Here is a 26549-nt window from a genome sequence, read left to right as displayed (position 1 = left end):
TTTCTTGGTATGTGTTAACATGGTATACCTTTCTCTATCCTTTACTATGTTGTTGGTGAAGGAATCAGACTGTGGTTAAGAAACAGTTTTAAAGATGAAAATAACAAATTAGCTCAGCTGGTACACATGCTTTCCTGGGAGAATATCTTTTCTAGACTCTTCCTGCTTTTAGTGCAGCTACTTTGGTAGTCTACAGGGTATGGAAAGTGGGGGTGAGAGTGTTGACAACACTTCATATGTGTGCTTTGTTTAAGCCCTGGCCTCTGTTTTTAGTTCAAAATATGACATGACTGAGTGACTTTCATTTCATTTTCATATGGAAAGGTAAAGTGTAGAAGCTCAAGTCACAGAAGAATTAAATATGTACCTAAAAGTACCAGGATAAAAATGAAGCCCAGTACAGTTCAATGTTTGTACTTAGGGTCATTTGCTTGCTTTAACACTGCCTCTTTATTAATTCCTTTACCTATTAATTGTGGTAAAAATATATATACTAAAACTTTCTATCTTAACCATTTTAAGTATACAATTGAGTACTGTTAATCACATTCAACATTGTGGAATATCATTCATTGTGTAAATAGCAGCACCATATATTTCCAAAAGTTTTTTATCATCCTAAACAGAAACTCTGTACCCATTAAGCAGTAATTCACCATCATCTCTCCCTTTAGCCCAGGAAACTTCTATTTTTTGTCTTTATTAACTTGCCTATTCTAGACATGTATGTTCAGTTCAGTTCAGTCACTCAGATGTGTCTGACTCTTTGTGACCCCATGAATCACAGCACGCCAGGCCTCCCTGTCCATCACCAACTCCCGGAGTTCACTCAAACTCAGGTCCATCGAGTCGGTGATGCCATCCAGCCATCTCATCCTCTGTTGTCCCCTTTTCCTCTTGCCCCCAATCCCTCCCAGCATCAGTCTTTTCCAATGAGTCAACTCTTCACATGAAGTGGCCAAAGTATTGGAGTTTCACCTTCAGCAGCAGTCCTTCAAATGAACACCTAGGGCTGATCTCCTTTAGGATGGACTGGTTGGATCTCCTTGCAGTCCAAGGGACTCTCAAGAGTCTTCTCCAACACCACAGTTCAAAAGCATCAATTCTTCGGTGCTCAGCTTTCTTCACAGTCCAACTCTCACATCCATACATGACCACTGGAAAAACCATAGCCTTGACTAGACAGACTTTTGTTGGCAAAGTAACATCTCTGCTTTTGAATATGCTATCTAGGTTGGTCATAACTTTCCTTCCAAGGAGTAAGCGTCTTTTAATGTCATGGCTGCAATCACCATCTGCCCAAAAAATAAAGTCTGACACTGTTTCCACTGTTTCCCCATCTATTTCCCATGAAGTGATGGGACCGGATGCCATGATCTTCGTTTTCTGAACACTGAGCTTTAAGCCAACTTTTTCACTCTCCTCTTTCACTTTCATCAAGAGGCTTTTAGTTCCTCTTCACTTTCTGCCATAAGGGTGGTGTCATATGCATATCTGAGGTTATTGCTATTTCTCCCGGCAATCTTGATTCCAGCTTGTGTTTCTTCCAGTCCAGCGTTTCTCATGATGTACTCTGCATAGAAGTTAAATAAGCAGGGTGACAATATACAGCCTTGGCGTACTCCTTTTCCTACTTGGAACCAGTCTGTTGTTCCATGTCCAGTTCTAACTGCTGCTTCCTGACCTGCATACAGATTTCTCAAGAGGCAGGTCAGGTGGTCTGGTATTCCCATCTCTTGAAGAATTTTCCACGGTTTATTGTGATCCACACAGTCAAAGGCTTTGGCATACTCAATAAAGCAGAAATAGATGTTTTTCTGGAACTCTCTTGCTTTTCCCATGATCCAGTGGATGTTGGCAATTTGATCTCTGGTTCCTCTGCCTTTTCTAAAACCAGCTTGAACATCTGGAAGTTCATGGTTCACATATTGCTGAAGCCTGGCTTTCAGAATTTTGAGCATTTACCAGCATGTGAGATGAGTGCAATTGTGCGGTAGTTTGAGCATTCTTTGGCATTGCCTTTCTTTGGGATTGGAATGAAAACTGACCTTTCCCAGTCCTGTGGCCACTGCTGAGTTTTCCAAATGTGCTGGCATATTGAGTGCAGCACTTTCACAGCATCATCTTTCAGGATTTGAAATAGCTCAACTGGAATTCCATCACCTCCACTAGCTTTGTTCGTAGTGATGCTTTCTAAGGCCCACTTGACTTCACATTCCAGGATGTCTGGCTCTAGGTCAGTGATCACACCATCCTTTAGCATAGTATATACAAATTTGCATGTCATTCCCCCCTCACATATTAGTGTATCTTGGAAATTATTCTACATCAGTACATAAAGAAATGTTTGTTCTTTTACATGACTGCATAATATCCCATTTATGGATGTACAGGTCCATAACTGCTTCTTTAAAACTCTTAGGTTATGAATGCATTTGGAGCTTATTATATAAAGATAGTTTGTACAAAAGTTATATATAATACTCACAATGGGTCTGGGGCAGCATCCTATAATTAAACACATTATTATTTGTTCAGTAAAAGTATGAATATTCATGCTAGGTAGGATAAATAGCAAAGTTAGTATTGTATTTTTTTGATACAGTAATAAACTGATGGATGAAATAGTGTGATATAGACTAAATACTTGGGACTCTTTACTTCTAAGGAAAATACTCAATAAAACCTCAAACCAAGCTACGCTTCTAAACATATGCATAAGTAAATACTTCTTCTATCTGGTTTCTTGAGGCTTTTGGACAAAAGGCTTCATCTGCATTGCTATTACTGTCACCAAAGATCAGACTTGGGAATTTAATGATGGGCCTGGAAAGAGATTCTTTAATGATGAAACAACTACAATAGATGACCTTAAAAAAGGAGTACTTCTAGGATAATGTGTCTGATTAATACAGATTTCTACATAAGCAGTCTTTTTCAATTAAGTAAGCAGCTATAATCCTTTTTCACTGATAAATGCATGTTATTCAAGGCCAATTAACTGCTCATACATTTCCCCCATACTGTCTATGGACATTTTTTTTCATCTGTTACATTTCATAATTGTCATTATTCCTAGCCTCATGCTTACTTGGGATAACACTATTTTAACAATTCTTCTACATTGCAAGGAATGTACAATAGGTATATAACTTAAAATAGTCTATATATTTTTTGATGTCAGCTTGTTCTAACTCAACACTTCTACAATCTTAGTAGGTTAAAAATCATGTGAAGAATTTGTTAAAGGATAAGATTCTTGGGCTATATTCATAGAGATTCAGATTCAGATTCAGAATTTGCATTTCTAACAAGTTTCCAGGTCATGCTGATGCTGCTTATCCACGGATCATACATTGAGTAGCAAGGTTCTGACTTACTTAGACTTTTAGCCTATTAACTTTTAATGTAAGTAATGAGACTACATTAGTGACACAAAACCCTTCACTATCTTTATATACAAGTGCACTTTCAAAGTGAGAGTCTCTGCAAAATATTTATCAATTGTTCCAAGTATCAGCAACTGTGTAAATAGCATAATTAAGGTATACTTGATCAAGTTTCTATAATAACTCCTTTAGGAAGACTTGAGAGTTACCTGTTTCAAGTATATAGTATGAAAATAAATAAATATTTATATTTGTTCTTCATTGGGAGTAAAATTTCTTGGTTATAAGAAGTTCATGAGGTGTGTGTGTGAAATAGTGGTCTAGGAACGAGTATACAGTTTTCTTCCATTCCAGCTTCTAGTACAATGAGTTCATGTCATTGGTACAGATTATTAAGCCTGATAGAAATGATCTCTTTGATTACTCATGTTTTTTTGTTTACATACTAACAAATAAATTGTGAACAACTCTTTTTTTTGTTGTTTTACTGCACAGCTTGCAGGATACTAGTTCCCTGACCAGAGATCGAACCTAGGTCCATGGTAGTGAAAGCAGAGTCCTAACCACTGGACTGCTAGGGAATTCTCTGAATAACTTTTGAAACACTATGGACGTTGACTTTTTCTAGCTTTATCTGGCACATCCCAGAACTTTCACCCTGTGTTTAGAGTCCTTAAAATCTCGTTTGCTCATCAATCACTGTTAATTTTTTTTAAGAAAACAGAACAGAGCTATTTCATCAGCAGTGTATACTTGTTCAAGACTAAGGTTTTCATTAAAAATTACCATAACAAATTGTCAATATAGTTTTCATCAACTTCATGAAAATAAGTTTTTTCATCATAGTTGTACAGATATTTTATACTGCAATGCTTCTGAAATTTCTGCAGCCAATCTTCTGATACCCTAAACTTACCGTAAAGCTTCAGTCCTTCATGGAATAATCTAGCTTGTTTCATGAACAACAAACCAATCAGTGGCATATTCATACTGTTTCGTTGTTGAATCCTTTCAATCATGGTAATGTCAATATCTTCATTTTTTGTCCTCAGAAAATTTTCTGTTCTTCTTTAGTTCTGATCATTGTCCCTGTAAAACTTCAACACTTTGTCTTTCTATTACTTCAAGTCATGCTGCTGCTGTACTGAGCTCAGTTGTGTCCGATTTTTTGTGACCCCATGGACTGTAGCCCACCAGGCTCCTCTGTCCATGGGATTTCCCAGGCAAGAATACTAGAGTGGGTTGCCATTTCCTTCTTCAGGGGATCTTCCCAACCTAGGGACTGACTGCATCTCCTGCATTGGCAAGTGGAATTTTTTTTTTTTTTTTTTTTTTTTACCACTGAGCCACCCAGGAAGCCCAGTTCAAGTCATATGTGGTGTTAATTCCCACACTTTGCTCTTTCAACTGGAAGAAGCACAAGCTGGAATCAAGACTGCCAGGAGAAATAGCAATAACCTCAGATATGCAGATGACACCACCCTTATGGCAGAAAGTGAAGAGGAACTAAAGAGCCTCTTGAGGAAAGTGAAAGAGGAGAGTGAAAAAGTTGGCTTAAAGCTCAACATTCAGAAAACAAAGATCATGGCATCCGGTCCCATCACTTCATGGGAAATAGATGGGGAAACAGTCGAAACAGTGTCAGACTTTATATTTTTAGGCTCCAAAATCACTGCAGATGGTGATTGCAGCCATGACATTAAAAGACGCTTACTCCTTGGAAGGAAAGTTATGACCAACCTAGATAGCATATTCAAAAACAGAGACATTACTTTGCCAAGAAAGGTCTGTCTAGTCAAGGCTATGGTTTTTCCTGTGGTCATGTATGGATGTGAGAGTTGGACTGTGAAGAAGGCTGAGTGCCGAAGAATTGATGCTTCTGAACTGTGGTGTTGGAGAAGACTCTTGAGAGTCCCTTGGACTGCAAGGATCCAACCAGTCCATTCTGAAGGAGATCAGCCCTGGGATTTCTTTGGAGGGAATGATGCTGAAGCTGAAACTCCAGTACTTTGGCCACCTCATGCGAAGAGTTGACTCATTGGAAAAGACTCTGATGCTGGGAGGGATTGGGGGGCAGGAGGAGAAGGGGACGACAGAGGATGAGATGGCTGGATGGCATCACTGACTCAACGGACGTGAGTCTGAGTGAACTCTGGGTGTTTGTGATGGACAGGGAGGCCTGGCATGCTGCGATTCATGGGGTCGCAAAGAGTCGGACACAACTGAGCGACTGAACTGAAACTGAACTGAAGATGTCTTATAGAAACACCTGATCAATTTTTTCACTAACTCTATTTTCTGTGCTATTGATGTCACATGGTTCCTTTTCTACTGATTTTTATCCACAGGAGTATCTTCAATTTTCTGGACATTTTTACAGAATAATTAAACTCAAACTGACAAAATAACAAACATCTTAAAAAAAAAAGCAAACATTTTATTTGTGAATAGCAGAGATGTCTGTGACTGGTAAGAATGTTGAGAAACAACTAACGCCTCTTGTCAGCTGAGGCCAGGTTTTGCTTTCAACTTAGAAAAAAGAATGGATTTTCAAAGCTTTTCAAATTTTGGAATTCCATATGAGATTTGGTGCTAAAGTAATATATTTAATCAGTCTTCTATTGATGGCTATTTAGAATGTTTCAAATATTTTGCAATCGCAAATAAGGTTGTAGTGAATAACTTTGTACAAACATCATTTCACAAATATATTTGTAAAATAAAATCTCTGAAGTGAAACAGCTGGGTCAAAGCATATATACATTGTAATTATGATAGACATTTGATAGACGTGTAGGGCCAAATTGCCCTACACAAAGGATTACCAATCTACACTCCCACTCTACACCTTTGCAAACACAATGTTTTATCAAAATGTTTCCTTTTATTTTGAAATAATTTCAAACTCAAAGAGAAGTTTCTATAGTACTTCAAGCATCATCTTTTCTCCATGTCCTCACCCCAAACCACTTGAAAGTAACTGATTTGATACCCTGAACTCATTCCTGAGCTCTGCAGTCTATTCCTGGCAAACAAGGACACTCTTCTACTTACCTGCAACAGAACCATCAAGATCAGGAAATTTATATTGATATTTTACCACCTAAGAAGATATGACAAACTAAATGCAACACGTGATCTTGTATAAACATGTGTAAAGATTTTATACAAGATCGTGTGTTACATTTGTCATGTCTCTTCAGCCTTTGACAATTTGGAAAAATTCCTGAGTCTTCCCTTGACACTCATGGCCTTGACATTTTTGCAGATTAGTTATCTTACAGAATGACCTTCAGTTTGGATATGACTGATGTTTCCTCATGATTAGATGCAGGTTTGCATTTTTGGTGTAATGTAAGAGAAGTGAGAAGGCAATGGCACCCCACTCCAGTACTCCTGCCTGGAAAATCCCATGGACGGAGGAGGCTGGTAGGCTGCAGTCCATGAGGTCGCTAAGAGTCGGACATGACTGAGTGACTTCACTTTCACTTTTCACTTTCATGCATTGGAGAAGGAAATGGCAACCCACTCCAGTGTTCTTGCCTGGAGAATCCCAGGGACGGGGAGCCTGGTGGGCTGCCGTCTACGGGGTTGCACAGAGTCGGACACGACTAAAGCGACTTAGCAGCAGTAGCAGCAGCAAGAGAAGTGATACTGAATTCTTATTGCCTCCTATTAAGTAATACATGATTTTGACTTAACCCATTACTCATGATATATCTACTGCCCCCAAAGTTTCCTTGTGACCCTTGCTAATCCTTTCTTCCCTTCCATCCTAGCCTATACCAGACCCCACTCCCAGAAAACTGCTGATTTTTCTGTCACCATGGTGTGGCACTGCTAGAATTTTATTTAAATAGAATAATACGTATGCACCATTTTTCCTTTAGTCTGGCTTCTTTCACTTAGTGTAATTATTTTGATTCTTCCATGATGTAGTATGTATCAGTAGTTTGTTCCTTTTCATTACTGAGTAGTATTCCACTGTATGGTTGTTTCAGTTTTTATCCATTCAATCTACTCATGGATATATGGATCATTTCCAGGTTGGGGTTAAAAAATAAAGCTGTTATGACACTCATGTTGAATTCTTTGTATGGATATATGCTTTCATTTCCTTTGGTTAATACCTATGAGTGGAATGGCAGGATCATGTGTGCAGGTGTCTATTTAACTTTCTAAGAAACTGACAAATGGTTTACCAAAGTGGTTTAACTTATGTTCCAACCTGCAATGTATGAGAGCTTCAGTTGCTCTACATCCTTGCCAGTCTTATTACAATTGTTTTTAAAATTTTAGCCTTTCTCTTGTTTTATTTTTTAATTTTTAAAAATTTATTTATTTTTTAATTGAAGGATAATTGCTTTACAGAATTTTGTTGGTTTCTGCCAAACATCAACATGAATCAGCGATAGGTATACATATATCCCCTCCCTTTTGAACTTCAAGATGTTATTATAATGATAACTTAAAAAATTTCAACTTCTGACTGTCATTGCTGCTTTATTGAAATACTATTGATTTTTGTATATTAATCTTATATCCTGAAACATTGTTAAACTTATTATTAGTTCTCAAAGTTTTTTGTAGGTTCTATAGGATTTTCTACATAGACAATCAAGTCATCAGAGTTTTGCTTCTTCCTTTCTAATCTGAGTATCGTTAATCTGAGTGCTGTTAAGTGTCTTATTGTACTGGCTAAAATCAACAGTTTGATACTGAAACAGAAGAGGTAAAAGTAAACAGCTTTGCCTTGTTCTTTAATTTTTTAAAAAATTTTAACTTTTAATTTTTTTTGCCCCACCAGGTGGCATGTGGGATCTTAGTTCCCCAACCAGGGATTGAACCTTTTGCAGTGGAAGCTCAGAGTCTTAAGCACTGTATAACCAGGAAAGTCCCTGCCTTGTTCTTGATGTCAGGAAGAAAACATTCACTCTTTTACCATTAAGTATAAAGGCAGTTGTAAGAGAGATGCCCTTTATCATGTGGGAAAGTTCCCTTCTATTCCTAGTTTGTTGAGAATTTTAATGTTTTTAGTAGTAATAAATGTTGGATTTTATTAGGTGCTTTTTCTATATTACTGAGATGATCATTTGGGTATTCTTTTTTACTCTATTAGTATGGTGAAATACAGTGATTGATTTTTGAATGTTTTAAACCAACTTTGCATTCTTGGAGGTAAACCCTACTTATTAAAATGTATTATCATTTTAAAAATATATTATTTGGATTCAATCTCTTACAATTTTTAATAAGAGTTTTTGCACCTATGTGCTCATGACAGTTTTATTCTGAGTTTTTGTTTTTGGCTGTGCGGTGTGGCATGTGGGATCTTAGTTACCCGACCAGGGATTGAACCTATATCCCCTGCAGTGGAAGCACAACGTCCTAACCACTGGACTGCCAGGGAATTCCCTGAGTTTTCTTTTTTATAGTTTTTGTCTGAGTTAGGGAAATTAAAACAGAGGAAGTCTTTATCAGGCTTCAGAAGCACCAGAGCAGGCCCCTGACCTTTCTTCTGACCAATCTGGACACTGCCCAGATTCTGTGCCTGCCTGCAAGCACAGCAAGTCAGGCAGCACTTTAGATAAGAAAGGCATTGGGGTCCTGAAATTCTTGAGAGCCTGGAAGTCTGGCCAACTGTGCCCAAGTAGAAGTGAAAGTGTTAGTCACTTAGTCATGTCCGGCTCTTTGGGACTCCATGGAATCTAGCTTGCCAGGTTTCTGTCCATGGAATTCTTCAGGAAAGAATACTGGCGCGGGCTGCCATTTCCTTCCCCAGGGGATTTCCCAACCCAGGGATCAAACCTGGGTCTCCTGCATTACAGGCAGATGATTTATTGTTTGAGCCACCAGGGAAGCCCAAATCCTAAGACTCACAAGATAAAACAACAGCATTGTAAAAAGTGTAAAGTAAAACCAGAGTTGCATTTTTTGCACACAAACTGATGATATCAGTTTGCAGCCTGTGATTATAAGTAGGAACCCCCCAAACTGCAATTTGAAGTCTCACCTGTGGAGGGGACACACTGCCTGGGACCTTTTCCCAACTGGGACTCCAGACTGCCTTTACTTGGGACTACCCAGCATGCTGTTCAGGTTTGGATTTTGGTCAGCCCAATTTGGTGATGTATGTGGTGTTACTCTTCTCTATTGTTTCTACTTCTCTTTTCTGTTAATGATTGTATATTGAAATTAAGTAATCCTCTGTTAAATACTGAAATTATTTGTGTGTAACAAGGGGTTTCTTTTGTTAATGAATTCTTTGAACCTGAAACAAAGCTAAAGCTTTTGGCAAAATAGCCTGAAAATAGCCTGGTTTCGGTATCTGGATAATGATGATTTCACAGACTGAGTTGGGCAGTATTTCCTCCTCTTCAATTTTCTGCAAGAGTTTATATAGAATTGTTATGTTTTCCTTAAATGTTTGGTAGAATATACCAGTGAAGCCATTTAGCCCTGGAGTTTCTTTGTGGAAAGATGTTTAACTACTAATTCAATTTCTCTGAACTTCATTTCTATTTATTCTTTTATTTTTACTGTGGTAAAATATACATAAATTTACCATTTTGAGCATTTAAGGGTACAATTCAGTGACATTAAATACATTCATATTGTTGTGCAAACATCACCACTATCCAGTTTCAGAACTTTCAACATCTGCAATTCTATACTCATTATATAGTAGTAACTTCTCCTTTCCCTACCCTCTCTATTCTACTTTCTGCTCTATGAGTTTTTCCTCTAGTCTACATGCTAGCTCTATAAATTTATGATGTGATATTGTGGCCACATTATTAAAATGATATCTGCCAGGTTTACCTACTCTATGGTAATTATACTTCTTCCTTTTATGACTGATAAATAGTAATACTTTGTAGAGCGATACTATGTACAGTAAGTCCATAGTACAGTACTATGTACAGTAAGTCCCCCCCACACGAACCTTCAAGTTTGAACTTTCAAAGATATGAATGTGCATTCCATAAACATTAGGTATGAGCGAAATTTCTGCTTGTCCTCTGTCTCCTATTGCTGATCATTCTTCAGCTCTACCATTTCCTATCTCCTCTCCTACCTCCAGTTAGTACTCTTCTTGCTGGTTCACTTGATGCCAGCCCCTGTATGCCAGCTGCTGAACTGTATGTATTACTGTGCTTTTTAAGGTACTGTACTGTAAGATTAAAAATGTTTTATTTTTTGTTTTCTTAGGTATTATTGTATGAAAAGTATAACTCTATTACAGTACAGTACTATATAACTAGTTGTGTTAGTTGGGTACCTAGGCTAACTTTATTGGACTTATGAACAAATTCGACTTATGAATGTGTTCTTGGAATGGAACATGTTCATATTTAGGGGACTTACTGTAAATATCCTGTTCCTCATCAAATGTTCAACCATTATCTTAGTATCTACTGCTATTTTTTCACTGTGGCTATTCTAGGTACCTCATATAAGTGGAATCATGCAATGTTTTGTCTTTTTGTGTCTGGTTTATTTCACTTAATGTTTTCAAGGCTCATCCATGTTGTAGCATGTATTAGAATTTCATTCCTTTTTATTGCTAAATAATATTCCATTGTATGTGTATACTACAGTTTGTTTATCCATTCATCTGCTGACAGATACTTGAGTTATTTACAACTTTTGGCAATTGTGAATAATGCCACTATTAATATTGGTATACAAATATCTGTTTAAGTCCATGTTTTCAATTCTTTTGGGTATATGCCTACCTAATTCTTATTTATTCTTGAGTCAGCTTTGGTAGTTTACATCCATCAAGGAATCAGTCTATTTCACTTATATTGTTGCATTTATTAGCATAAAGTTGTCTTTAGAATTTGTTGTGATGTCACTTTTCCCATTCTTAAAATTGCTACTTTGTATTCTTTTTTCTTGATCAATCTGGAAAAGGATTTCAATTTTATATATCTTTTCAAAGAAACAGCTTTTTGTTTCATTGATTTTCTGCTTTTCTATATTTTATTTGATTTCTGCTCTGATCTGTATTGTTTTCTTTCTTTTACTTATTTTAGATTTCATTTGCTCTTCTTCTCTGGGTTCTTATGTTAGAATCTGGGATCGTCAATTTGAAACCTTTCTTCTTTTCACACATAGGTATTAAGTGATAAAAATTTCCTTCTAAGTAAAGCTTTAGCTCTAATCCACAAATTTTTAAATGTTATACTTTTTCATTCAGTTTAAAATATTTTCTATTAATATTTTTGTGTTTTTCTCCCTTTGTTCAGTGAGTTACATGGAAGTGTACCGTTTAATTTCTAAAACTTTAGTAGGTTTTTATTATTGATTTCTAATTCAACTGTGGTTGTCTGGAAAAGATTTTTATTTCAGCTTTTTAAAAAAATTTATTTATTTATTTTAATTGGAGGCTAATTACTTTACAATATCGTAGTGTTTTTTTGCCCTACATTGACATGAATCAGCCATGGGTGCACATGTGTCCCCCATCCTCAACCCTCCTCCCACTTCTCTCCTCAGCCTATCGTAGCTTTTTTTAAACATCATTTTACTTTATCAGCCATGCCACATGGCATGTGGGATCTTAGTTCTTCAACCAGGTATTGAACCCATGCTACCTGCAGTGGAAGTGTGGAGTCCTAACCACTGGACTGCCAGGAAATTCCTTTTACCTTTTTTTTGGAAAGATATTTTCACTGGTATAGAATTCTAGGTCAAATTTTTTTTTTTTTTAAGAGTAATTTAAAGATTTTTCTCCACTGTCTTCTGGCTTATACACCTTCTAATGAGAAACCTACTCTCATACTTATCGTTTATCCTTAGTATATAGTGTGTATTTTTTTCCCTGCAGTTGCTTTTAAGTAAGATTTTTCTCTTTAATCACTGGTTTTAAGCAATTTGATTATGATGTGCCTTGGTATAATTTTCTTCATATTTCTTATGCTTGAGTTTCAGTAAGCATCTTGGATCTGTGTCATCCTTTTCCTGCTTGGAATCTGACACTCCATGACATGCCACTGCCACCCCCACTTCCCATATGGATGTCTATTGTCAAATTTATTATTTTTTCCAATAAGATTTATGAAAAATGTTATCTCAGAGTAATTTTAATTTGTATTTCTCAAGTGAGGCCAGGCATTTTTAATTGTTTAAAAGTCATTTGTACCTTCATTTCTGTAAACTGCTTGATCATATTTGTTCAATTTTTCTACTTTTTAAAAAATCATTTTTATATTTATTTATCTGTATCTTTTACCTTTTCTACAATGAGCATATATTCTTTTTACTATAGGAATACACAACATAAAGTTATTTTAAATTTAAAAAAGTGCTTTAAAAAACCCATGTAATTTCCTGGTATCGGAAAAATACTCACAGTCCATGGCAGCTAGTACTTTATTATAACTTATCTGGGGCTTATTTTCACTTCTCTTTGTGATGAGATCTACATAGCTAACATGGAGGATGTGAGCTTAAAAACCTGAATCACTCTGGACTGTCTTATTTTTTGACCAGGGGCCCTAGAAAAATCATAAACTCTCATATCTGAGATTTGGAGCTCCATCACTTCACTGGATCTTCCAGTGGTCCTGGGAAGCTGACAGGTCATTGACAATGATCCCCATTTTATAGATTTTTAAACCAGAGGCTTAGAAATGTAAAGTGACTTTATCATATGGAAGGTTAGATTTAGAAGTTACCTTAAAGATGATCTGTTCTCTGTTCTCTGAGTCCTACAATTAGTGACTATGGCAAAACTCTGACTTGGACTCAGGTGTTTATTGTAATAGGCAGTAATCAAAGTGAGGATCCCTGCTACTCTAGGTGCTTAAGGGAAGTCAAATAGCTTCTCTTCTTCAGGAGACTCAGGCTAAGCCTTAGGTAGGTCATGACCAGGCAGGCATACTGGGGTGCTGGAACCTTACATCTATCTATGCTCACCTTTGGCAGCAGTCAGCATGGTGGAGGCCAGTTCACACTGCTGTGATTCCAAGTGTCCAAGCGTGAACCAGCGAGGGTAACGGCTGGGCACCACAGATACCATATGGTGAGGGTGGGAAGTGTCGCCTGAAGAAGTTGAGTTTTCTAGAACAGGTAACCTAGAAGACCCAGGGAGAGTCATCAGCTACCACCCAGACCCTTGCCATTCTGAGCCACCTTAGAGAAGCTTGTTCTTTGCTGGGGAGGAACTGGGAAGGAAAGGGTTAATGAGGAACCTCAAAGGTTTTAAAACCTATGAGTACTGTACTTTATATGAGGTGAGTGCCTGGGCACTTGGAAGAACTCAAGCTGAACAGTTCTTACTGAAAACAGTTCAAAAGTCATCAGATTAGTTGTTAAAGTATAAGAAATATATGCCAAGTAATCTTCAGCAGTCCTTTCAGGTCAAGCTGAGGCACTCTCTCAGCCTTATAGTCTAACTTAAATTCTTCTGTACGGTCTGGTGCATCCTAGAGGACTACCTGCCTGAACCAAGGATTCTATTCTTGTTTGGAGACAGGATGCCCATAGCTCATTGTTCTCAAGTCTTGATATAGAAAGACTTACTTCTACTTCCCCAGATGTATCTGGTGACCTATGCCCGGGAACCATTTCTCAGTTAGATATGGAAGGGCTCAAACCCTTTGTGAAGCTGCCAAACTGGCCCTGGAACAAAGAGACTCAGGCCTTGGATATTCTGTATCTGTTAAAATCTCAGAGGCTGCTTCAACTCACTGAGAATGCAGCCAGGAAACACGTATGTCACTAGCTAGGAGTCCTAGATCAAAGGAAAATATCTGAACCATTTTAGGGCAGGCCAATGGCAGGTCCAATAGAACACAGAAGGAGGGAAAGAAAAGAAAGTGAGACAAACAAAGAGGCTTCTGCTTTGGTGGAGGCATTTGGGCTGGGAAAAGGCTACCCACCTCATGGCACGTAAGGCTAACCTATAGGACAGGTCTGGATCATGAGGCAGCAGAGCTGAGAACAAGTACTTGGCAAAGGTGTGCATGGGAACACTCTCTCGGTGGATGACTTCTCCAAGGCCGCTGAAGGGGCCTCCTGCAGGAAGGAGATAAACCAGCCAGTTGTTTATCTGTGTGCTTTTGTTTTCCTGCCTGACCTTGAGCTCCAGGGTCCCACAAGTGCTTGCTAGCCATGGGAACCTTAGTTACACTTTAAAGTCAGAAATGTTGCTGTACCTGTGCTCTATTAGAGAGGGGAACCTGGAGTCAAATGCCTAAGACTCTGTGCCAACAGTCCCTTCTCTACTTACCTTCCAGTAGTAAGATGCACTGTTTCTGCAGTGTTTGCACTAGCTCATCGTCCAGCTGCAGCTCCTGGAGTCGACTCAGCAGTTGCTCCTCATTACGGCACACCTTGTCCTGTGCATAGAGGCCTTCAGGCATCACCCTCTGTTGACCCATCCCCATCAGAGCAACTTCCATGGCCAATGACAGGTAGGACTCACTGCTGTTTGGGCAGCCTGCAGCCACAGGGACATGCTGGTACACAGGGGGTCTGCTTTCATTCATATCTGAGGACAACAGGGCACCAGATTTGTTAGGTCAGGCCCCATGGATTTTTGTGCCTCTCCCACCAATGCACACTTTGGGATACAGCTTGGTCAATAACTAACACAAAGAAGCTAAATAAAAAACCAGAACAGTAATATACTGAAAATAAAAAATAAAAATATACTAAAAAATGTTATACATGGTTCTAAAGATTAACTCCTTCCTAAAATATGAACTGGCTAGGCCAGCTGGAAAAAAAATACAGTCATACCAGTCTTCTGTTAGAATGTTATGTAATACTACAATGATCTATTTTTGTGTCTTTCTTCATTAGAATTTAAGAACCTTCTAGGAAAGGGACTTTATCATTTTGCCTTAGGTATCTGCACTGTCTGGTATGTGTAGGGAGCTAAATGTCTGTGGTGAATAAATCCCAAGTACAACCTCAGGTTCTTAAGATGTAAGTGTCATTGTGCAGATGAAAGAGACCAAGGATGATGATTCCTTTTTCAGGGGATAAGAGGGAAGATACGGTAGCCCTGTCTCACATTGAAACCACCTCTTGTCTCTCTACCCAGAGATATTGGAATCCATCCAGTTAAACTATTACTTTTGTGATATTTGCAACTTTAATGTTATTGTTACTTTTTATGCTCCACCTTTGGGTTCTAAGTTTCAGGAGGAGAGCACAGATCTAAAAGCCAGAGTCTTAATTTCTTTTCTTTCTCCCATTATCCATTTCATAAATGTTTAAGGGAAACTATTAAAAGAGAGTTATTGCCCTAACTGCTGTTTTCAGGAACTTGAAAGGCCAGTAGAGACACTTGTAAACAAATTTTATGGCAGTGTGCTAAATACTGTAATATATGCATGTTTACAATACAGTGATAGCATAAAGGAAAAAAGAATCAATTTTGTCTCAAGTCCCTGTTAATTTGAGACTCTACTAAATTGCCTCCCTTTTATTTCTCTTTTGTAAAATTGGTACAAAACCACCACCAGGGAGAATGTTCAAGGGAAACATGAAAGTATTATGTAATTGCAAGGGATACACACACTGCTGATGCAAGTTCTTTTACACTTCCAGACTGTTTTGAGGACCCGGCCTCTGACTTCTCAAATCCCTCTGGTCCTTTTTGTTCCCTTTGGATTACTCTTCAGACATTCACAAGGTAGGAAAGTGACAGGAGCAAAGGAAAGCTGAAGCTGGCAAGGCAAAATGGGTGAACAGGACAGAGCCAGTCCACAGAGTGGGGAAGGAAGATAAGAAAGGAGCAGTCCCAAGGAAACCGCTCAGGGGAGGTCCAGTTTAGATAAGGGAACAAGAGGGGTAAAACAGACTCTGTCATGGAAAAGAAGAGGGCTCCAAAGGGTAGTCTGGGCTTCCCTCAGGCTGACCCCTGTACCTGACACTTCCAGATAGCCATCATCATTCAGGCGGCAGGCCTCAGTCAAGGTGAGAAACAGGCAGCCAATTGGATCCAGGGGGTGGCCCACCCAGCCTTCTAGGTTTGTGATGGTTGTGGTTCCCCTCTGCAACAGTTCTGGAAATAAGCAGGTCAAAGTTTTTGAGAGGGATAAAGACACACTGCTCTCTGTCCCTGCTTGGTCTCTTCATAAGTCTCCTCATCAGTCTCCTTCAGGTGGTGGCCCTGAGACTCAAAGTAAAGCTTGCCTTGGGTTGAGGAGACTGGTAACCAGCTCATCAGCCACTATGAGGCCATGTGGTATGCATTTGGGCTGCCTGCCAATAGCACACGTATGTAGACACAGCTTTACAGTTTAAAAAGGGTCTTCTCATACCAGATCTCAGTGGATCCAACTGTCCTGTGCGAGAGGCAGGCCAGCATTATTATTCCCATTTTACAGATAAGAAAACTGAGATTTATAGAGGTAAAGACAGGGATTCCACACAGAAGGTAGAATGACCTGGAATCCCCTAGCCCCTGCCACACCAGGAAACTGAATGAAAATTAAGTCCTGGGCCTTGTAGTCCCTGAGAACCCCATCAGCCTAAGCAGTTGAGATGGCTCCTGATCACTATACCTTTCTTCTGATGCTTGTAGATTTCCAGCTGCCGCTGCTGCTGCAACCTGAGAGTATTGATAATGGCCACTGTGAGTCTGAGGGCCTCTTTTGGGTAACCATGGGAACGCAGGGCATCAACCCGAGCACAGGCTGTAGGCACATGCTCTATCAGATGAGAAGAAGATATTTTGATTGAGTTAAATCTTCAAATCAGGAAAATTTGTGTTTGACAAAGGGAGACTGTATTCAGTTCAGGTCCTCAAATTTGATCTGACATCTATTGTGTACCAAAAATTGTATTTTATCTTTTAGGGATAAGTCACAGGTACTACCTCCAAGGAGATACACTGCAGCCTCAGCGTAGTGGTTTGGTGTAGAAAGGGGCAAAGAACTAGGATAATAAACTGTTATACCTCTTTCTGAACATGAACCTCAGGAACCTAATGCAGCAATAAACTACTTTTATAGAGGGAAAGGCCTCACTTGTTTATTAATCCTGTTTCCTGAGAACCTATTATGTGCAAGGTAGCACGCTGGGCAAATCAACTACAAAAATGTATAAGAAACGGTCACTATCCTCAAAGAGCTCACAAATAATACATAAAAAGATCATTATAAAACAGTTAAAAAGAAATGACAAGATAGAAATATACACAGAAAGAAAATATTTGAACTGTGTGCTTTATAGGGCAAGTAATATTTTAAATAGGTAGAAAAATAGAAACAGGCATCCCTGGCAAAGAGAACATCTAAATAAAGGCATGTAAGTAAAAGCATAAAAAGTATTCTGGATAACATCTTCCGAGTATGGCAAATAGTTTTGTGTAGAGTTAGGTTATGTGGCTAGAGACAGCCTGGAAAGGTGGAGTCTAGAATGTTAAGCTTTGAATGCCATTCTAAGAAGTTTGGATTTACCTTAGGCATAATGAATGACTACCAAACACTTATAAATGGGGAAGGGATTAAAAATTATAGGAATAATTATAGAAAATACAGATAAAATAGAAAATAAAAATCAGAGATAACCATTATTTCTAATTTCATATTTTATGAAAAATATGTATCTCTAGACTTTCCTAATTTTAATAAAAATGAAGTATTATAATTATTGTTTTATAATTAGGTTTTTCCACTTAATAATTCATTTTAAATATTTTTCCATACCATTAAATATACTTCCATAATATTAAAAATGATTATATATCATTCCACTAAATATGTGTACTACCCATTGGCTCAATCAGTCCCCTATTGCTGGATGTTGTTTTTAATTTTTCTCATCTATACGTTATATGTTCATGCTTTAATAAACCTCATAACTTTATGCACATTCTTAGTTAATTATAGCTCAGGATAAATTCCTAGATGTAGAATTCCTGGATCAAGGGCTATGAATTTATTTTAAAGGCTTTTGATAAGTGTTGCTGAAATGCAGTAAGTATTTACATTCCTACCAGTAGTATACTACTGGTACCAGTACTACTACTACCAGTAGTATATGAGATTATGATATCCAATGTAGCCTCTCCTGCACCAAAACCAGTTATCTTTATTTAAAAAAAATTCCTATTTGACAACTGAAACATGGTAATTCAGTGTTGTTTTGATTTGGATCTTTGTTTATAATGGGGTGTGTATTTTTCACACACTTGTTAGATTTATGTTTTAAAAGTATTAGATCAGAGAAGAAGAAAAATAATCAGTGGGAATTTCAAGTAGTGACCTACAGTGAGTTTGGCCAAAAACTTTCAAGAGAGAGACAGGCACACATCCAGATTCAGCAGGCTCTTGTGAAAGACAAAGATATGGGATGAGGGACAGAGGTAGGGAATTAGGAGATGATAATAAAAATGTATGCTATTGTTTTAAGACTCAGAGAATGAATATTATTGTATAAGTGTGTAGTGTGGAATATACATTCTGTAACAAAGTCAAGAATAGACTAACAGAAGGCCAGAGGAGAGTTTAAACTCATGATGGAACAGCTTTATTCTGTGATGATAAAGGAAGGAATGAGGAAAGGAAGACAGCTTGGTGACAAATGCAGACAGTCTGAGCTACTAGTACAGAGCAATTTAAGTTTCAAAGTTCATGCCTTTTTAGCAAAATATGTAATTTCAGAGTAGATTCTAATGTTGCTCAGTAACTGCTAAGAGTCTATGAACTGATGTCCAATGGTTTTGTTAGTACTCCTTTAGATTTATTAGCTCCTTTCCCCTCCCCAAATTCAGGAAACAATAGAAATACCTCTATTTGAGATTACTGTACTTCAGCTGAGAACATATACAAGTGGCTCAGGCTATACCCTGAGGCCTTAGTCAAGGCCCCAAAAGATCTGGATGAAGACTGTCCAAAGGGTAGTTGTGTCGCTGGTGTCTATGGAGATGGCTCACTCAGGCCTGACATGAGGTGAGACTGGGCTCTGGAATTCTTAGAGGGATAAGTACACTTACCAAGCCACAGTGGTTGGCCTTGGGAATTGAAGAGTAGCCTCTCACTTTCCCGCTGGCAGGCAGGAGCTGTATATATATCACTGCTGATGATTCGCTGTAAGTGGCTGTCCTGCCAATGCAACTCACGGCCCTCGATGGCTCTAGTGAACACTGTTCGTCTTGGTCTGGATAAAGAATCTGGGGAAGGGAAATAAAAATGCAGCAGTTCGGTGATGGATAATCTGAAGATCTAACTCCTGTGTCTTCTTCAGGATGGGAGGACAGGCAGAAGAGTGTACAGTGTATAGTTAGTGTAATAGTGTATTGTTAGTGAGAGCAGCAACTCTGCCATTTGTCTGGCTGTTCGTTGTGTTACTTCTTTATTGGATAGCTTTTAGTGTGTCCCTGTCCTCTATGGGAAGAACCTTTCTACATAGATCTATGACTGAAGGCCAATTTCTTCTAAGACCCAGAGCTACATGAGAGAGAGGAGGGATAGTGATGCTCAGCTGCTCAATTATAAGGATTCAAACTTTCTACAGAAGCCAAAGGAAAAGATAAGCAGTGAGGTAATATCCTTGGTCAACCCATAACCAATTTCTTTTACAGTATGACCCATATCAGACTAAGTACTTCTGTCACATTGATATAAAAGCTGAAAAAGAGCTGCAGTCCTGTGTATTCTGGTATCTTTAATTTTTAAAATAATTCATTTTCTTTTGGCTGTGCTGGATCTTCATTGCTGTGTGGGCTTTTCTCTAGTTGTGGCAAGCAGGCTTCTCATTGTGATGGCTTCTCTTACTGTGGAGCACAGGTTCTAGGCACTTGCCTTTCAGTAGTCACAGCACAGGGGCTCAGTAGTTGTGGCTCCTGGGCTCTAGAGAATAGGCTCAGTAGTTGTGGTGCACGGGCTTAGTTGCTTTGCGGCATGTGGGATCTTCTGGATCAGGGATCAAACCTGTCCCCTGCATTGGCAGGTGGATTCCTCACCACTGAGCCACCAGGGTAAGTCCTCTGGTATCTTTATCACACTAGTATCTGCAGGCTTACAACCTGTTCTCCAATAAGAAAACCTGAGGCTGACAAAAGATTAATTACATTGTTTTCTCAATGGAGTCCTACCAAACCATCTCTCTTCAGGAAAAGGGCTGAAGGGAAACAGCAGACAAAGTAAGCTCAATTCTTTAGGGTGGTGTGTAGGAACTGACTCATTAGAAAAGACCTTGATGCTGGGAAAGAGTGAAGGCAGGAGGAGAAGGGGACAACAGAGGACGAGATGGTCAGATGGCATTGACTCAATGCCAACTCAATGGACATGAGTTGGAGCAAGCTCCAGATGGTGAAGGACAGGGAAGCCTGGCATGCTGCAGTCCATGGGGTCACAAAGAGTCGGACACGACTGAGCAACTGAACAACGACAAAATACTGGAGTGGGTTGCCATTTCCTTTTCCAGGGGACCTTCCTGACCCAGTGATCGAACCTGAGTCTCCTGCATTGCAGGCAGATTCTTTACCATCTGAGCCACATGGGCTTTAATAAGGTAACATCTGAATAGAGACCTGAGGGAACTATAGAGCAAGCCTTAAACATAACTAAGGAAAGCGCATTCTAGGCAAAAGGAACATCAAGTGCTAAGCTGAGGTGGGAACATATTTGAAGTGTTTGAGGGCAGGGCAGAGGCCAGTGTACCTAGAATGGTATGAGCAAGCCAGAAAGTCACAGGAGATGAGGTCAGAGAGGTACTAGGGAACCAGAACGGGCAGAGCCTTCTAGGCCATGAGGAAAGATGAGAAGCCACTCGAGGGCTTTGAGTTGTTGAAGGTGTATGATCTGATCTGACAACTGGCAGGAGCATAGAAAACAGACTTTAAGGTAGAAGCAGTTAGGAGGTCACTGCCATGATTCGTGAAAGATAATGGTAATCTGTTCAAAGTAATATGCAGTAGAGACGATGAGAGTAAATGAACTTTGGCTATGTTCTAAAGGCAAAGGTAACAGGATTTGCCCATGGATTAGATCTGGGGAATCTGGGTGAGAAAGAGAAGAATCAAGAATGACTCCAAGGTTTTTAAGGTAGACTTGCCATATGCAGAGATAGGGAAGTCTACACAAGAGAAGCAGGTTTGGGTGGGGCTTAAGAGGTAAGAAATCCTACTGAGATGTCTATTAATATCTAAGAGGCAATATCGAAAAGGTAGTTAAACATGTAAGTCTGGAGTTGAGAGGAAAAGTTTGGGCAGGAGATATAAATTTGAATGTTGTTAGTATATAGATGATTATTAAAACAATGCAGTTATCAGGGGAGTAAATACAGAAAGAGAAGTGGTTTGATGACTGAGCCCTGGGTACTCTAGAATTTTAGGTTGGGAAGTGGTGGGGAGACAGTAAAGGAGACTGAGAAAGAGGGGCCAAGGAAGAGGAGAACCAAGAGAACAGTGTCGTGGGATAAGATGAAAAAGATGTTTGAAAAAGAGTGATCAGCAGTAACAAATATTGCTGATAGATCAAGTAAATTCTGACTCGAAAACTAGATTTAGGAATGGTTAGCGTTAGTGACCAGTACAGGAGCTGTTTCAGTACTGGAGGGATGACTGCCTGACTAGAGTGAATTCAAGGGAGAATAAGAGCAGAAGAAGCAGAGAAGATAAATATATAACATTCTTTTGAGCATTTTTCTTAATTCTACCACTTATTTCTACTCTCTCAGAGAAATAGGGTGGTGGACAGGAGAGGCATGTAGGGTCAGAAAGTATGTTTTTTTGTTTTGTTTCAGGTGAACAATAAAACAATGTGCTGGTATACTCCTAGGAATAATCCACAAAAATCTGTGATGCAGGAGAGAGGAGATAATTCCTGGGGTGATTCCAGATAAAAGAGAAGGAATAGGTTCTTAAGAACAAATGGAGGGCTTGGACTTAGACAGAAGCACAAAGAAAAATAGGGGAACAGGCAGAGTAGACGGGCATAGACAGAGGCAGATGTGATAACAGAGTTTTGGAGATTTTCTTCTGATTGCTTCTATATTCTCAGTGAACAGGAAGCAAGGCTCTAGGCTGAAAGTGAGGAAGGGGAGAAAGTATAGAAAGTTTTAAGGAAAAGACAATGTGAAACAGTAATTTAGAAGAGTGAAAGGAAGCATGGACTAGAGAAATGTAGGTGATGTATGGACAGTACAACGGGCCCACTTGAAATTAGTGGTCATGAATTTAAAGAAGACCAGTTATCATGGTCGTGTTTCTTGCCAATATGTTCACTGTGTGAGTGTGAGCACTGAGTAATTAGAAAGTCAGACCGAATTACTGAAGTGAAGGTTTTGCTATGTGAATATAACTAAGGGAAAGAGGGAGTTGAGTATGTTTGTAGGGTAGTGATTATAATGATGTACCAAGGAATCTAATCTGGATAAGGAGGAAAATGAGGCTACCACAAGAATGAAAAAGTGACAGGATCAAAATTCCTAGTGGGTCCAGGAATTACTGGAATATGCATAACAGACAAAATAATCTAGTAAGGCTGGTGGTGGTAATTAGAGCTGCTTGAAATTATGACTGTAAAGAAGGAGCAGTTATTGGTAATGAAAGGGTTGAGGGTATGACCTTGGGGTTGCATGGCTAAGTTATGTAGAAGATAGACTATTGGTACTTCCCTGGTGGTACAGTGGTTAAGAAACCACATGCCAATGCAGGGGACATGAGTTTGATCCCTGGCTGGGGATGACCCCACATGCCTGAGAGCAGCTAAGTCCATGCACTACAACTACTGAAGCCCAAGAACCCAAGAGTGCATGCTCTACAACAAGAGAAGCCATCACAGCGTGAGGCCTGTGCACTGCAACTAGAGAACAGCCTCCACTCATCACAACTAGAGAAAGCCCACACACGGCAATGAAGAGAAGGCACAGCCAAAAATTAACACACACACACAAAAGATAGACTATTAAAAGAGAGGAGGTCAAAGAACTCAGAGACTTGAATACTGGAAGTATCATCTATGTGGCTAAGAATTACAATAGAAGTAGGGACTGACAGTAGTGTTAGTGAGCCAACTGCCAAAAATCTTCAAGGAACAAGGGGTATTAACCCAGAGATAAAAACGACCAAAGCCAGGAGGGTAGCAGACAGCATATTTTAACAGCATCAACTTTAAAACTGGGGGGTATTTTAGGAAGGAGGATAGGATAATGATGTAGAAATGGCAATGAAGAGCAAGCAAGATGCCTACTGCTCCATCAGACCCAAAGGTAAACATACATGAGTGATAAATCAGTCACGGCCTGAGAAAACTTAACAGGAAACAATACCCTCAAATAAGAACCAGTAACGAGTGTTTTGGAACAAGAGAAGCCACCACAATGAAAAGCCTGCACAGCATAACTGAAGAGTAGCCTCCGCTCACTGCAACTAGATAATGCCTATGTGCAGCAATGAAGACCCAGCAATGCGGGAAAAAAAAAAAAAAGAAACAGTAACAACAAATAACCAAAATAATATACAAGAAGGAAACCGCCAAACTGGAGGCATGTATTTATATGCAGCATTTGATTCTCTCTATGCCAATCCAAAGCCAATACTAAAAGCATGAATTCCTATGTTGTGGAGGTTAGATGAGCTACCCAGGAAAGGGGAGCTTCATGTGGCGAAGTTGCAGCCTTTTCATCTCTCATTACCTTGGTTGCCTTAAATACACTGATAATCAATTATGGAACAGTAGATGAAGACCAAGCAAGAACAATAATTTAAATGATTTCCTCCTTGAGGTTAAAAATATCAGTAGATTTATCACTTAAAATAAATGGGAAGACATGTAGAATCAATGTTTGATAAAATCTACCAGTAAAGGATCCCCATGGGCTAAAGAGCAATTAATTGCTAGCAGCACACAGCCTGAGTTAGATGAACTAAAGCTGATGTGAATGCTGATGCCCAGTAATACCTGGTCAGTGGGCTCAAAAGGCAGAAGGTACAGTATCACTGTACTGGATTTGTCTTAAAATGGGGCAAGAGTAAGCAGTATCTTGGAAGCATGGCCCTTGCCTCCTCCCCCCAGATATCTGCTATATAAAAATTTGAGGAAAACAGAGAAAAGTAAGAAAAGCAGCTGTCAGGACATTTTTTAAAGTTTTTTTTTTTTTTCTGCAGGTATTCCATCTTTCCCTTGAGGTAAGTCTTCTGAGATAAAAACCAACTCCAATGGAGGCCAAGATCCATAAGTCATGAAGAACTTGAAGGGTAAAGAGGATTCATGCAGAGGGTTCTAGGAATTTATGCTGGGCACTGTAAGGACACAGCCAGAGCAGAAAAGGACAGCATCCCCAATGTCAAAGATAAAAATCTTGCCCTTATTTAAGGTTTGGCATTTCAAGATAAACAAAGGACAGGCTTTTCTTATTTAGGATGACAATTCTGACAGTACAAAAGTTGTCCAGCCACCTTCATTCTAGGGCTTTAACTTCTGACCTTTTGGAGTTCCAGGCACCAAGACCCTAGAATGACATCTGGCTCACCTGAACTGTGACTGGCATTCTGGGGAAGTGCATTGGTGATGTTGGGTAGTTCATGCCCATAGTTTCCATCCTCCAGGGGACAGATATCCAGGTCATTCCATTTCTGCAGTTGCTGCAGCCAACAGGATTTTTCTTCCAATTTGCAATGTGGATTTAAAATGATGCACACCCATAAGGCCCCTGGAAAAGAAAGCAACCACATCCTTGACATCTCTCCTTTGATGTATGTCTAAGCCTTAATTTTTCAGTTTACTCTTTTCTTCTATTTTCAGTTGGTAGGAAAAGTTTCCAAAACATCAGTTCTCAGTATAAAAAACCAAATCTGCTAAAGTTTTCAGAAATGCTTATTTTTCCTGCCCAAAGGTTTCTTAAAGCAGAGTAGCTATCTTGATATCTGGATATGTGCCTGTGTTTGATGAACAAGATAGATTTGGACTTGAATTCTGAGCTCAAATCTGCAGTCCAACAATTTATTGAGAGCTTTCTTGTTCAAGAGTTTGTATTGGAGAATAAGACACTGTTCCTACCCTTGAGGAGCTCTGCAGTGGGGGAAGACAGAAAAATAAACACAGTGTCATTTGAATATGAATAAGTGTTAAGATAAAGATATGTTCAGGGTACAATAATAGCCAGAGCAAAGACATTTACTGTAAGAAGGAAGGTGCTCAGAAAAGGATTCAATTTTTGGTTAGTTGATAGCTTCAAATCCCTCAACTGTAAAACAGATCATAATGTAGAGAGCCTGGCATATTACTTTGCATGTAGTGGAATTATATTTCCTTTTTCCAGGGAAAATAATTTATTTGGACTTGGATTTTGATACTGTTTTTCAGCTATGATGCCTTAAAACTATCACATTCTTGGATCTTCTCTGTCACTATAGCAGAGTATCATATATTCCACATAACCAGTAAGTACAGTTTCTTTGATCACATCACCCTTCTTTTCAAGCAAACCTGCTTCCTCTTTTCAAAGTTGGTTATGTGGCTGAGCCAGAAATATTCTCATTCTCAAGTTAACAATAAAACCCGGCTGCAGAATGTCTTAAGTTAAACATTCTTTGGGATGGAGCTACATCTGTGGATGGAGGTATATTCAGATACTATTTCAAGACCCCTTAAAGTCAAATAAGAATGTTTTAAAAGACCATTTAAGCCTCAATTTCAGGTACTAACTAGAAGATAAAAATTCATTTCTATAGGTTCAAATAAGTTTTTCAAATCCACAATGAAAAAGAAACTATACTATATAATACTGTATATTAAATATTGTATAATGATGGCTCTTAAGAGGATTATAGTTAGGAGTCAAATTGAGTGACTCTTAACTTATAATAATTGTAACCCAGGTGGCTCAGTGGTAAAGAATCCACCTCCCAATGCAGGAGAAAAAGGAGAGGCAGGTTTGATCCCTGAGTTGGGAAGATCCCCTGGAGAAGGAAATGACAACCCACTCCAGTCTTCTCACATGGAAAATCCCATGGACAGAGGAGCCTGTTGGGCTACAATTCATAGGCTCACAAAGAGTTAGACACTACTGAGCAACTGAGTACACACATACACAAATAATAATAATTATAATAAAGCACAGTAAATACCATTATAGCCATATATAAAGTGTTATGAGAATAGGTATGATGGAACAATTAACTCTGTACATGGGGTCAGGAAAAGTTACAGCATTTGAGTTTGTCCTTGAAGAATAAACATGAGT

General features: G+C 38.9%; 1 protein-coding gene and 1 long non-coding RNA gene across 2 annotated transcripts in view; one reads left to right on the top strand and one right to left on the bottom strand.

Annotated features, from left to right (window-relative positions):
* Positions 1 to 26549, bottom strand: part of ZSWIM5 (zinc finger SWIM-type containing 5) — a 158931-nt gene that overhangs the window by 8371 nt on the left and 124011 nt on the right. The window contains 7 exon segments of the mRNA XM_024990173.2: positions 13317 to 13474; positions 14282 to 14417; positions 14632 to 14892; positions 16279 to 16416; positions 16919 to 17065; positions 19354 to 19530; positions 24837 to 25016. Of these exon segments, the coding sequence (XP_024845941.1) occupies positions 13317 to 13474; positions 14282 to 14417; positions 14632 to 14892; positions 16279 to 16416; positions 16919 to 17065; positions 19354 to 19530; positions 24837 to 25016 (1197 nt within the window).
* Positions 14705 to 23795, top strand: LOC132344922 (uncharacterized). Its single transcript, XR_009494003.1, has 3 exons — positions 14705 to 14815; positions 15960 to 16044; positions 16939 to 23795. It is a non-coding gene; the product is annotated as an uncharacterized lncRNA (long non-coding RNA).

Source organism: Bos taurus, chromosome 3, assembly GCF_002263795.3.
Source record: "Bos taurus isolate L1 Dominette 01449 registration number 42190680 breed Hereford chromosome 3, ARS-UCD2.0, whole genome shotgun sequence".
NCBI lineage: Eukaryota > Metazoa > Chordata > Mammalia > Artiodactyla > Bovidae > Bos > Bos taurus.
Note: the sequence above shows the minus strand (reverse complement) of the source record. Positions and strands in the feature narration are given on the sequence as shown.